At 49.5% G+C, this 12,790-nt stretch overlaps 2 protein-coding genes across 3 annotated transcripts; one reads left to right on the top strand and one right to left on the bottom strand.

The window, feature by feature from the left end:
• Positions 1-356: 356 nt before the first annotated feature.
• Positions 357-10,635, top strand: VWA7 (von Willebrand factor A domain containing 7). 2 transcript variants are annotated; one of them, XM_036768308.1, is made up of 17 exons: positions 357-427; positions 936-1,178; positions 2,107-2,388; positions 2,725-2,821; positions 3,368-3,478; positions 3,954-4,149; positions 4,293-4,462; positions 5,177-5,289; positions 5,625-5,741; positions 7,169-7,345; positions 7,905-8,037; positions 8,209-8,361; positions 8,474-8,566; positions 8,694-8,983; positions 9,257-9,396; positions 9,597-9,771; positions 9,984-10,635. In XM_036768308.1, the coding sequence occupies exons 2-17, from the start codon at positions 951-953 to the stop codon at positions 10,158-10,160; spliced, it is 2,652 nt and encodes an 883-aa protein (XP_036624203.1). In that variant the 5' UTR covers positions 357-427; positions 936-950; the 3' UTR covers positions 10,161-10,635. The 2 variants fall into 2 exon arrangements, with proteins under 2 accessions (XP_036624203.1, XP_036624201.1); XM_036768306.1 differs by having other exon boundaries at positions 367-427; positions 878-1,178; positions 9,984-10,581.
• A 112-nt stretch (positions 10,636-10,747) lies between these two features.
• On the bottom strand, positions 10,748-12,589 carry SAPCD1 (suppressor APC domain containing 1). Its single transcript, XM_036765796.1, has 4 exons — positions 12,458-12,589; positions 11,959-12,099; positions 11,338-11,424; positions 10,748-10,987 (listed from the first exon to the last, which is right to left on the bottom strand). The coding sequence occupies exons 1-4, from the start codon at positions 12,572-12,574 to the stop codon at positions 10,883-10,885; spliced, it is 450 nt and encodes a 149-aa protein (XP_036621691.1). The 5' UTR covers positions 12,575-12,589; the 3' UTR covers positions 10,748-10,882.
• Between the last annotated feature and the right edge of the window lie 201 nt (positions 12,590-12,790).

Below are 12,790 nucleotides of genomic sequence, written 5' to 3'. Positions count from 1 at the left end.
TGGGGGCAAGGTGGTATTCCCAAGTCTGGGAAGTCAGAAGTCTGGGTCCCTTCTGTGGGGGAAGGGAGCAAAGAGGGTACAACTTGGTCCAACCTTGGCTGGCCTCCAGCCCCTGACTCATGCGCTCTCATCAGCACGTTTCATCTCTGCACTGCAGTGGGGTGGGTCAGGGAGGGGCAGTTCTATGTATACCTCCCATTCTGCACACACTGCCCCTGTTTGGGCTGCTTTAAATTTGGGGGAGCAATGCAGTTGGGGACCCTCTAGGCTCCTGGGCCTATGTCTCTGCTCCCTGATTTGCCCCACCCACACCCCACCCCCTGCCCTGGGTTAAATATAACTCTGACCTAAAGTCCAGGACAGGGACGCACCACTGCTTGCCTAGTGTGACCTGGGACCCCGCCCGGGAGGAGACCCCAGGGACCAGGTATGGCTGGGGGCATAAGGGGAAACTTCTTTTCCTTGAGGGAGAGGGGTGCCTGGGTTCCTGGATGGGGGGGAGGGGAACAACAAGACGTTGACACCTGAGAGGGTGCGGTGGGGGCAGGGTTGGATGTCTAGCTCCTTCAGGGAGCTCAGTGGGTAGAGCACCAGCTTGTTGGGTCTTTGGGAGGAAAGCTTGGCTGCCTGGGTCCCTGAGGAGCAGAGAGGTCCTTAGCAGCCCTTTCCTGGCAGGTATGTCTGCCTCAGCCACCCAGTCTGTTTCCTGGTAACTTTGTGGTTGCCCAGGTGATAAGACAGTGGCGTCCAGCTGGGGTAGATAAGTGAGGCTGAGGGTGGAGAAGGCAGGTGCCCTGGGAGACAGAAACAGACCCTGACCTGGCCAGAGAGAAAGGAGCTTCAGCTCAGCATATCCTCCATCTGTCCCTCTCCTCAGAATTTGGGCACAGATGTACATACCTGCTCCCGTGTTTTTGTCCACCCTGACCTCTCAGGTCCATGTCTCAGCCATGGCCCCTCTCAAAGCACCGCGCCCCTGCCTGGGCTCCCTACTCCTGCTGTTACTATGGCTCTGTTCAGCATCTGGCTTCTTCCCCAACATCTGGAGCCTGGTGGCCGCCCCCACTTCCATCACCCACCAGGACCTGACAGAAGAAGCTGCTCTCAACGTTACCTTACAGCTCTTCCTGGAACAGCCACCCCCTGGCAGGAATCCCCTCCACCTGGAGGACTTCCAGGTGAGACTCCATTTGCTGCTCCCAAATGTCCCAAAAGCTCTATGTTCCCCCGAGGTTCTTAGGAGTTTCCCATCCTTCTAGGGCTCTAGTTGCTAAGGGGAAGACACTTTATTTATTTAGTGGGAAGGGAGATATCCCTACTAATTGGCAAGAATACAGGATTTGGAGTCAGAGGATCTGAGTTCAAATTCCCTCCTTGCCACTTGTGTGACTTTGGTCAAGTCACATACAAGATGACCTCTAAGGTCCATTTCCAGCTCTAGATATCTGATCATATTCTTATGGGTCCCAAGGTTGTGAGTGGGAAACCATACTCCAATACACATAGTGACACTGGCCCCATCATTCCATCTTCAGACTCTGGGCATTTTCACCGGCTGTACCCTATACCTGGGATCTTCTTCCTCTTTATCTCTACCTCTTCTTTCGTGTCTCTCTACAGGACGCCTCTCCCAATCTCCCTTAGTTCTAATGCCTTCCCTTGGTGGATTATTTACTTTTTATCAAATACATAGCTTATATGTATATAATTGTTCACATAGTGTTTCCCCCATTAGATTGTGAGCACCCAGAGGGCAGGAACTGTCTTTTGTCTTTCTTTGCTTAGCACAGTGCCTGGCACATAGTAGGTGCTTAATAAATGTTTACTGACTGACTGTCTAACTACATCAAAATAATCCCTGCCTTCGAAGCATTGGTGTTTTACTAGGAAAGACAACAGATAAGTAAACAAAAGGTAATTGGAGAAGCCTTGGTTTCTAGGAGAAGGTCTCCCCAGTGCATGGTTTAGGACAAAGGCCTATGCCGCCTAACTCTCCTGCATAGTCCAAAGATGCTGTTTTTTTAGGGTGCCCATTACACTATCTGATGGTGAACAGTGAGGTTCTTTCTAGATTCCTTAAACCCTAGATATTTTCCTCCCGTTCAGGGGCGGACGCTGCTGGCTGATGACCTCTTTGCTGCTTACTTTGGGCTTGGGACTCCAACCCGCCGATTCCGGGCAGCCCTTGGTGAGGTGGCTCGTGCCAATGCAGCCCAGGACTTCCTCTCAGTGACCAGGAATGACCCTGAGCTGCATTTTGATGCAGAACAGCTGATTAGGAGTCGGGCCCGCCTTGTGGGGAGCCTTCGGGAAGCTCTCAGTGCTGCCCGTGCCCTGGAATACACTCTGGCCCGCCAGCGCCTAGGAGCCATGCTTCATGCCTTACAGGTGGGTTTGAGACCAAGGGAGAGGAAACGTATGATAGGTATTAATAAGGGTGAAGAGAAAGTCAGGATGAGGGAGAGAATTGAGGCCCCTTCCTATGTGCCCTCGTCCAAGAGAGTGGCACTTCCTATGAGAGTTTTGTCATCAGAGGAATTAGAAAATTGAAAGGCAGTGGTGAGATTGGTGGGGAATTGGCCCTGAGGGGTGCCCATGACAGTCTCATGGTGAATGGGAGCAATAAAGTCTCCTGATGGGGCAGTAGAGGGATGGAGAGAAAGGATGGAATTTAACATTGGGGGAGAAAGGAGTGGGCCGTGATTGGCCTCTTTCTACTACCAGGATTTCTACAGTCATAGCAACTGGGTAGAACTGGGAGAGCAGCAGCCCCACCCTGATCTCCTGTGGCCAGGACGGAAGCTCAAGAACTTGGCACAGGGTATGGGCACAAGCCATGCCACCTGGACTGGGGTAGGAAGTCCAGAGAGTTACTTTGGTTAACTTACCCACCTGGGCAAAGGTGTCCCAATGCAGTCTTTCACAGAATCCTAGATAGAATGAGAGAGCTGGCAGGGACTTTCAAGACAGATTAGGGCCATCCCCTTCTTTATATGTGGAGACACTGAGACTCAGAGAAAGGACACCTGACTTGCCCAAAGTCACAAGTCTTTCATTGCACCATCTTGCCCCACCCCCCATCTGCATCACTTGCCTTTCTTTTTTGGTTTGGGAGGCAGGGGAAGAAAGAACAGAGGGAGAGAAGAAACTACCTTGTATCCCACCCCCAGGTTCACTCTCTGTCTTGCCAATAAGAGGAAGAGGCATCAATGATGCTTCCTGTTAGTTTTTTTTTTCTTTTCTTGGGAAGTGGGAGAGAGGAGACTAGACAACGGAAGGGTAGAAAACGTTGTGGACCTGGGGAGCTCTTTATTTTCTGTCCCATTACCACCTGACCCTCCCCACCATGGCAATCCTTTCTTCTCAGCTGGGGACCCGATGTGCTCTGACTGTGAAGAACTGAGCTGCCCTGGAAATTTGCTGGGCTCCCTATTCCTCACCTCTGGCTATTTTGGGGCAGAACCCCCCAAACCTCCAGGTATACCATAGGAAGGGGACCCATTTCCTCCAAGGACTCACTTGCCATTATTAGGTTCCTCAGTAAGGTGTCCCTTCCATATGAAAAGTTAGGGGAAGGATAATATTAGAGTCAGCACCATTGGGGTGGCCACGACTGATGAATGAAAATAAAAGGGATAAGAAGTGGAGAAGGGTAGTCCCCTTCCTGTTCTGTCTTTTCAAAATCATGCAGCATCTTTTTGGAGGTGCCTTTCTATTGCTCACAAGAAAATTTTGATGTAGGCTGATGGGGATGCCTCAGGGTTACTGAAGTGTTGCCAACACCGTCCCTCTTGTTTGAACTGCACAGAATAGCTGTACTGCTACTAACATGTTCCCTGGCCCCAAAGGAGCTTGGTGCTAAGTGCTGGGAAAGGGACTTCCCTCTATTCTGGGAGTAAGGGGTTTTGATGTTCCCATTCCTTATCTCTCTTGGACCTTTTCCCTCAATTTAGGGAAATGTAGCCATGGGGGTCATTTTGACCGGAGCAGCCATGACATCCCCCGAGGGGGCATCAACAAGGACAGCACATCTCCAGCTTTCTCACCACACCATCATTTGCACCCTCAAGCTGCCCAGCTTGCTCTCCAGGCCTCAATCCAGGCCCTGAACCTCCTCCGGGGCCGCTTAGGGGATACTGGATTTTCCAGGTGAGCAGGATGGGGGGAGGGAGGTATGAAGGGCAATAGAGTTAAACATCTGAGTCCCTGTGGGAGATGAGAGCTGTCGGGGGCGGGGGGGGGGGTGAGAGTCAGAGAACTAGGCCCCTCATTGGCACCCCTTCACCCTTCAGGCTCCTGCAAATCTCCCCAGCCTCAGGACTGAGCTTTGTCCTGGACACTACAGGCAGTATGGGGGAAGAAATTAATGCAGCCAAAATAGAGGCTCGGAGAATCATTGACCAACGTCGTGGTGGCCCCATGGAGCCTACCCACTACATTCTTGTGCCGTTCCATGATCCTGGTAACAGTGGCCCCAGGGCAGAGGGCAGGGATCCTGGGTTATACTTCCTATCTTTTTCCCTTGTAAAACAGCAGTCCTTTCTATGGCAGCCCAAGAGTAGTGACTGCTCTTCCCTTTCTTTCCAAAATGGCAGCATATCCTTAGGAGGGTGAGTGCCTAGGCGGTATGAAGCCAGGAGGGGCTTATCTTGGGAATGGACTGGGGGAGGGGATTAGATGACAATCATTTCCAGTTTCCTCAGTTTGGGGAGCTGGAATGGAATCTGCTGGTAGAGAGCAGCATGAAACAAATAGAGCAGAGTGGCCATCAGTTATTCCCCATTGCTGTTTTCTGCTCGGACCCTGAGAGTTCTAGTCCTGTTCTGCCAACAACTTGTGACTTTAGGCAACTTACTGAATTCCCCTGGGTCATATTTTTGTTATTTGTAAGATGAAGGTAATGATGTCTACCTGGTTTACCTCCTGGGGTTGCTATGTGAAGATTAAGTGAGATATTGGACACGAAAGTTCTTTGAAGCACTGTATACATTGGAGGTGTTATTGTTAACATGATTTCAAAATGGTAGCATCTTCTGATTTGTGTTTCCTCCCCAGTCCAGGTACAAAGAGGGCTTTTTGGTTGAGGAATAGGGAACTTCTGTAATAACTCTTGAGTAGGGTGGGGGCTGCTACCTTCCTTCATTTACTTCAACCTCTCTCCTCTTCTCCTCTTCAGGATTTGGACCTGTCCTTAAAACCAGTGACCCTGATGCTTTCTGGAAACATCTTAATGAGATCCATGCCCTGGGGGGTGGAGATGAGCCTGAGATGTGTCTGTCAGCCCTGGAGGTCCTTCCCCCTTAAGTTTCCCCACCCCTCCTTCTTTCTTCCCATTGCTAACTTCAGGGCTTCCTGTTCCTCCTCTCCCCTCCTTCTCCACCTCCTCGGTGACTTAGCCCCTTGCTTTTTGCCCAGCAATTTGCTTCTTCTAGATCACATCCCTTTCTTCCTTGGATGGGAGCCAGCCTCATCCATTCCTATGAATCATCCCTCCCCTTTCTTCTCCATATCGCTCATCCTCCTTTTTTTCACCCTAGCTCTGTCCCTTTCTTCATCTGTCACTCTAGCTTTTTACCCCTTCTACTCAATTTTGAATTTTTTCTTCTCTCTCTTCCCCATCCCAGCTGGCCCTGCTCCACACACCCCATTTCTCAGATATCTTTGTCTTCACTGACGCCTCCCCCAAAGATGCCCATCTCACCAATCGTGTAGAGGCCCTGAGCCAGAAGCAGCACTGCAAGGTGAACACCCCACAATAATGCCGTAAGCAGAAGCCAGAAGAGACCCCATCTTAATAATCCAGTTGGGACAAATCGGGTTGGCAGGACACCTCAAAACAACAGAGAGTCATTCAAGAAGCATGTATTCTTAACATGAAACGAACACCCATCCTATGCTACATCCTACACTAAGCTGTGAGAAACCCACTCCTTGGCCTTAGAGCTTCTTGCCTTGCCACTGATGTGTGGGCCTCTCTGGGCACCAGCTTTTCTCAGAGGTTGATGCAGAAACCTTGCCTTTGCTCCTGGGCCTTTTAACTCTCACAACTTGCTAAAACTTCCCTTGTCGTTGGATCCCAAATATGCCTAAGCTTTCTTGACTTTGGGGGTTGAGAGAGGTCACACTCAAACCTAATTACTTTTCCTGTTCTTCTCCCAATGCCCCTGATTCTGACATCTACTCCCTTTCCCCCTACCTTGAACTCCAGAATTTGTTTTCCAGGGTTTCTTTACCAGGGAAAAGCAGCTAAACAAACTCAGAAATTATATACCGAGAAATGTAATTAGAAAAAGAATTTATAGAAACAAAGTACGATGCTTTAAGATATCGAAAAGCTTTAACTTATTCTATGAAAGCTACAATTCCCTTCCTGCTTTAGAGTGGTGTCTTGGCTACAAAGCTTACTAGTCCTTTCTGCAATCCTAGGCTAACTCTTAGTGAATTGGGAAGCTTCCAGATCCAATGACTGCTCCTCCATCTTATAACTCCCCTATGTTATCACTCTGCTAGCTAGATATCCACCCTTCCCTTCCTGCAACCAAAGTAAGGAGGAGATAGAAAAAACTATCCCATACAATTAAAGTTCATGTCATCAACTTGGAAATAGAAATAACCCACCCCTCAGAAAGTACACAAAGATAAGCCTTTCCCATCACATAATCAAAGTGGGAAGCATGAGGGTGCACGCATGTGCGTGTATGTGTGTGTGTGTGTGCGCGTGCGTGTGTGCACGCATGTGCGTGTATGTGTGTATGTGTGTGTGTGTGTGTGTGTGTGGTGTGTGTGTGAATGTATGGAGGTTAGGGAGGAGTCTGTGATAATAGAGGACATAGTCTCTGCTCTTAAGGAACTTGGTTGTGCCACAGAAGACTTTGTACTGGACCTTACCATAAGAATACACCAAAGGAATCAACCTACAATGCTGACTTGGTGTTAGAGCATGAGAACTCCCAGCAACCTGAATCTGAGACTGCAAACTCCTCCTCGACATAGCTGGCAAACGGAAAACTGCGATAATAAATTGACAATGGCAACAGTCAGAGGATGCATGAGCCCCCACCGTAACACCCCAGCTTTGGAGATAGTCTATAGGCTTCCAGAGTCAGGGACAACAAGAGCAAAACCTATTAGTAATGTCCCTAACAATTTGATACCTCTCTGAGCGCAGGTGACGTTCTTGGTGACAGAGGACCCATCAAGGCGGGTTCGAAGAGATGTTCTTTCCCCAAAGCGGTTTGAACCATACCAGGCAATAGCCATGGCTTCTGGAGGAGAAGTCATTTTTACCAAGGACCAGTATATTCAGAATGTGGCGAGTGTGGTGGGGGAGAGCATGATGGATATGGTGAGTAGCCCAAGGATACTGGGTATGGGGAGATAGAAACCCGAGAAAACTTACACAGGAAATGCAATCATGTTGTAAGGGTGAGGGAAACAGGAAATAAATCCTTTGCTGGGGCGGTGTTGCTTCATGGTCTCCCTCACGATTTCCCCAGCTTCTTTTCATTATTAGAGCAAGGGAAATAGATCCCATTAAAAAATTGCCATTTAGAAGTCTGGGGACAGGAAGACTTTTTACCGAGCCATCTGGACTAAACTGAAAGTCACAGTTTCCACTCACCGTAAAAATAACACCCATTCTGGTCCATGTCTTGCCCTAGGGGTATGCATTGAAAGTGAAGTTACCTTATGAGGTTGCAGACAAGATATATGGTCACCCATAACCCAGAACTCATCAATTCCTATGAATCATTCCTCCCCTCTCTTCTTCATCTTTCTTATCCTCCTTTCTTTACGCTAGCTCCAGCCTTTTCTCCATCTGTCACTTAAATTCTCTGTCTCTGTTCTTCTCCCTCCCTGTCCTATGTATCTCTCTTTTTATATCTCTCCCTCACAACCTCAAGGTGACCCTAGCCCTGGTGCCTCCTGTCCCACCCCCTAAGGGGCCTCTCATGTTCCATGTGGACAAGATGCTTCATGGGGTCATCATCCATCTCCACGGAGAGATAAGCACCTTCAGGATCTCAGACCCTACAGGTATTCAGGGGGAAGGCAAAAAAGGGGACTGATAATAAAGGGGGTATAGATTTGGGCTGGAGAATGTCTGACTCAGGGTGACAAAGAAAGTTCAAGAGGCCTAATATTCCCTCCCCTTAAGGATGTTCTGTTACATATGAGAAATAAATTGTCTCCTCACGTGACCTCCAGGTATTTCTCAGGATATCAATCAGGATTGGGGGCCTCTGGGTCATATTCAATGCTTTGGTCAGTTCTGGACAGTGAACCTAAATGACCCCCTTCAGGTTGGGGCCTGGGTGATAGAGATCACAGCGCAGGGGACACCTGGAGTAAGAGTGAAAGGTAAGGAAGAGGCTGGGGTGGGGGGGCGGTGATGGCAGGACACACAGGAGCCTCTGGAGATGATTGGTACAATGGATGAGAAGTGGCTCACATCCCCTCTCTCCTCTTCCAGCTAAGACTTCCTTGGATTTCCTCTTCTCTTTTGGGACTCCCATTGAGAATGGACCCCATCCTGGCCTTTATCCCCTGAGCCAACCAGTTGCAGGTATAACATTTACTCTGTTCTCAGCCCTTCCCTCTTTCCTGTTCCAGGCTTCTGAGACACGTGAAAAGTGGAGTCCATCTTTCTTTCTTCTCTCTTCACACCCTTTTCTGCTCTTGTCCCACCATAGGTCTCCACACTCTGCTATTAGTTGAAGTGATGGGACTGGTTTCTGGCATCCCCAACATGAATCACTCTCATGTTATCCTTCGGGGAAGCCTAGAGGGTGAAGAGTTGGGTCATGTGGCCCTAAAACCAACTGAGGCCCCTGAACGGGGACTTTTCACTGCCCTCCTGGACCCCAAGATCCTTCTCACCCAAAGGCCTTTCTTCCTGGAGTTGTTTAGTCAGGATGACAGGGGATCCATTCTTCAGAGAGTAGCCTCTCAACCTTGCACTGTGGTTCCCGTCCTTCTTGAGGTAAGATTCGGAGGTTATAGTAGAGGGAAAGAGAGGAAGCTGAATGGACTGTTGCTTTTCATCATTGTCTCCTAGAGTGCGTGGTGGTATCTTACACATAGTAGGTGATTAATAAATGCTTGTGAATTGCGCTGGGCAACTTCCTCTGTCTGGACATTCTTTTGTCTCTGAAATAAGATTAGACTTGATGGATGAATTTATGAACTGAATTTTTAGAGGAGGGGAAGATGTTGATCCATCCGCAACCCAGCCCTTCTCATTTTCCTTCTCCAGCTCAGTGGTCCTTCTGGCCCTCTTAGCCCTGGCCACCAGGCTCTGCTCAGCCTCCAAATCTCTAGCTTCTCAGGACCTTGGGATCTCATCATTACAGCTTCCGTCAGCCCCAGCTTCCCCCTCACCTCCAACCTCTCAAGGTAACTACATGCCTCCTAACACTTAGTTCTAAACACCACTCCCTGATTTTCTGACTGTTGGCTCTTGTCTGCTTAACCCCACCCTACTTCATTGGAGCTCAGATTAATTCTGAGCCTCTATCTTTAAGTTTGGGATGCTTTATTAAGGAGCCCCTAGGATCTCTGTAAAAGGCCAGTGAGCAAAATGTGTTTAATTTCAGAGTTCACCTGGGGCAGAATGAGTCAGTCTGGGGGCACTTCCGACTACAGGTTCCAGGCTCAGCCACACTGGACTCATTAGTGACAGTGACAGTGACAGCAGAAGCCAAGTCCAGCGACCCTCCTCCCCCTGCACATGCTCTCCTCCAGCTCTTGGTGCAGGCTTTCCCCTCACAGGTGAGACCTACCTACCCTTCACCAGCCCCTTGAATAGATTGAAGCCAGGGGGCAACCACAAGGCTTGGACTTTAGTGTTGGAGGAGTGGGAAGGAAGTGCAGTTCTATTTGGACTTTCTCACCCCTTCTTTGTTTCCTTCTCTCCTGCCTATCGTATCTTCTTTTATTTCTTTCATACCTATGCCCTATCTTTTCCCCTTTTTTCTTTCCAGGAACAGCTGGATGACCCTGGCCCCTCCTCAAGGCCAAGTAACAATATAGCTAGGCCAGACTTACACACCTCCACTCTGGGGCCCCAAAGGAGTGGGGCTGGGGGTACCATGGGAGCTGGCCCTTGGTGGGGGCCAGTGAGGGGGTTGTTGCTGGTGCTTGGCATAGCAGCCTGGTGATGCCTTCCTGCCCACATCCCCAAATATGATTCTGGGTGGGGAAGGGAGGCTCTGTATGAACCTGCCCAGATCCTGTTAGTAACGAGGGGGCCCTGACTCTCCCTCTCCTCTACTAATCCAGAGATTGGGGTTTCTCCTTCAAATCATGGCATTCATTTTGCTTCCTTTCAGGAGAAAGAGTTGGAGTGGGAGGAGGTCAAGGGAGAGAAAGATTTTCTCCATAATGCACTATTTTGCCCTCTCCCCTACAACTTTTTTTTGGGGAATTATATCAAAGACTTATTTTTTAGAGAAAATTACTTTAGTTTTATTACTTTAGAGTGGCCCTCCGCCCCCACCCCCTTCTCTCTAGTCCAGGGACCGTTGGTTATGGAAGTTTTAATTTGGGGCCTGTGAATTGGTTTCTGTTTTATTTTTGTAGGGAAAGATGACAGGATATTGATATTCATAAAACTCAAATAAATTCTCAATAATTGGTGTTGCTTTCTTTGGGGTGTGGGATGGGAGGACAGAGTGTACTGGGAAGATTTAAAGGAGATAAAGGGCCTAAGAGGGTTTAAGAAGGAACTTTATTTTTCTCTCCCACGTGAGGCCTGAGAAGTAGGAATATCCATATATTTGCCACCCAAAGTTATTTCAACTTGGACAAGAATGGGGACAGAGGAAGTAGTGGATTTCTAGTTCTCTTCTCTTGTCAATCAAAGTGTGGGTGGAAGAGGGCCTTAGACTAGGGTGGGACCCCTCTGCCTTTTCATCTGGCCCATTTGAATAGCTTCTTCCCCCTCAGGCTGGACCACCTGCTTGTGTTCTTGCTGGCCTTGCTGCTCCTGCAAGAGGGAAGAAGAAAGTAGAGAACTGTATGGGGGTTTTTTTGTTTGTTTTTGGGGAGGGGATCATGTGTAGCCAGCACTCTCTCCCCTATCCCTCACCCAGGAGAGACCCTGCCCCTTGCTACTTCTGCCCTTTCTCCCAGCAGCAGCAGCCACACGTTCTGTTCAATCAGCATTTTGTTCCAGATCATCTTTGGGCTGGGTCAGACAGGGCTGGGGGTGGGGGGTGGGGGGTGGGGGTGGGGAAGGATAAAGACACTTTCAGAGAAAGTAGATAATACTGAGGGAAATCAATTTCCGCTGTCCCCTAGCCAATCTCCCCACAAGAAAAGAAAAACCTAATTTACCTTCCCCTGTGTCATCAGACTCTTCAGGCAGTCGTTCATTTTCTGGATCTGGGCCAGGAGGGGGGCCCTGGGCTCTGAATGGAAATTCTAGGGAGAAAGGAGGAGAAGGATGGCACCTCCCCACCCCCAAATCTCTTCAGGGTAAAACATTCCACTCTATTGTCTCACCCTCCCTCCCTCCACCCTAGCCACAAAGAAAAACTCTCCACCAATCCCACTGCCTTCTCCCCTGCTTCCTGAGTTTCAGAATTTTATTTCTATACACTCTCTTCATTCAATTCATCCTCATATTTCTTTTACCATTCCATGATCTTCAACCCCATGGAAACCCAGCATTCCCTCTCTCCACCCCCAATCCCAATTTACCACCCCCAGGTAACCCACTATGCTCCCCTATGACAGTGGAATATCCCGATCTCCCTCCACCCATGCCAGTGGAACGGCCTAATACGCTGCCCATCCCCCACGCAATTGACCAATCTTAGCCACCCTCACTTCCCTGCTGTGTACAGTGGTATAATCCAATCGCATTCAGATATCCCCATTAACTTCTTCCTTTCCAGGGATCTTCCGGAGACTTCTTCCACCTATTTCCTGTCTCTCCCCTCTCGTCCCTCATACCTCACCAAGGTCTCCCAGGTGCAGCTGCCATCTCTGAGCCTCCATTAGACACCCTTTGTACCAGGCCTGGCTCTTTTCCAATAGCTCCAGCCCCTGCCACAGGGCATCCTGCTCTCTCTCTATGGCACGCATCCCTTGAAGCTATGGGAGGGTAGGGGTACGAGAGGGTGACCAATCTCCCATGTCATACTCAAGATGACTAGTTTTCCTGTCCCACCAGAGGGAACTGAGCTGCTTCCCTCAAGCTCCTTGGGCCCCTTCCTGGATGGGGGGTGGGGGTTGGCCCTTGGGCATCATTCTTTGTCCCTATTAATCCTCAGATGAGCTTATTGTGTAGCTACTGAGTACAAGATCCAGGACTGGCCAGCTAAGACCCCAAGGTGGGGGGGGGGGCGGTACGCTGCTGGAAACTGGGGTGGGAGAGGGCTCCTTCACCCAAGGTTCAATGAACCCTGAGTCCCTGAGAGGGATGACTTCCCCATTCATTCCCCCACCTCACCCAAAGGAAGAAGCTCAGTGCTCCAGGATCCTGGCGGTTGGTCTCCAGTGGCAGCAACAAAACAGTATACGGAGTTTGCACAGAGACCCTGGACCCTCCATGCTTCTGGCTCCCCATGGCCTTTGCTTGATGGAGATCAGAGAGGAGCAGACCCATGCAGCCCAGGGCACAGCCCCACCCACCAGAGGACACATCCCTCCTGCCACCCTCTCTCCACACAGCCCTCCTCTTTGCCTCTCATTTTTTCTTTCTCACTACACCTTTCCTCCCATGTATCTTTCTATTTCTTTTTGGGACATTCTGTTTTGGAATTAGAAGGATCTCATAGGATTA

Source organism: Trichosurus vulpecula, chromosome 7 (assembly GCF_011100635.1).
Source record: "Trichosurus vulpecula isolate mTriVul1 chromosome 7, mTriVul1.pri, whole genome shotgun sequence".
NCBI lineage: Eukaryota > Metazoa > Chordata > Mammalia > Diprotodontia > Phalangeridae > Trichosurus > Trichosurus vulpecula.
The sequence above is the reverse complement of the archived record's forward strand: the minus strand, read 5'-3'. Positions and strand labels throughout refer to the sequence as shown.

What these genes read in the sequence shown, in the direction of transcription:
- VWA7 (XM_036768306.1), top strand. Translation starts at nt 891, where the DNA reads ATGTACATACCTGCTCCCGTGTTTTTGTCCACCCTGACCTCTCAGGTC. An exon ending in AGAACCCCCCAAACCTCCAG is followed by an intron (nt 3,479 to 3,953) that starts GTATACCATAGG and finishes CCCTCAATTTAG; the next exon opens with GGAAATGTAGCCATGGGGGT. An exon ending in CCTGAGCCAACCAGTTGCAG is followed by an intron (nt 8,567 to 8,693) that starts GTATAACATTTA and finishes GTCCCACCATAG; the next exon opens with GTCTCCACACTCTGCTATTA.
- SAPCD1 (XM_036765796.1), bottom strand. Translation starts at nt 12,574, where the DNA reads ATGGGGAGCCAGAAGCATGGAGGGTCCAGGGTCTCTGTGCAAACTCCG. An exon ending in CACTGAGCTTCTTCCTTTGG is followed by an intron (nt 12,100 to 12,457) that starts GTGAGGTGGGGG and finishes ACCCTCCCATAG; the next exon opens with CTTCAAGGGATGCGTGCCAT. An exon ending in ACCTGGGAGACCTTGGTGAG is followed by an intron (nt 11,425 to 11,958) that starts GTATGAGGGACG and finishes CTTTCTCCCTAG; the next exon opens with AATTTCCATTCAGAGCCCAG.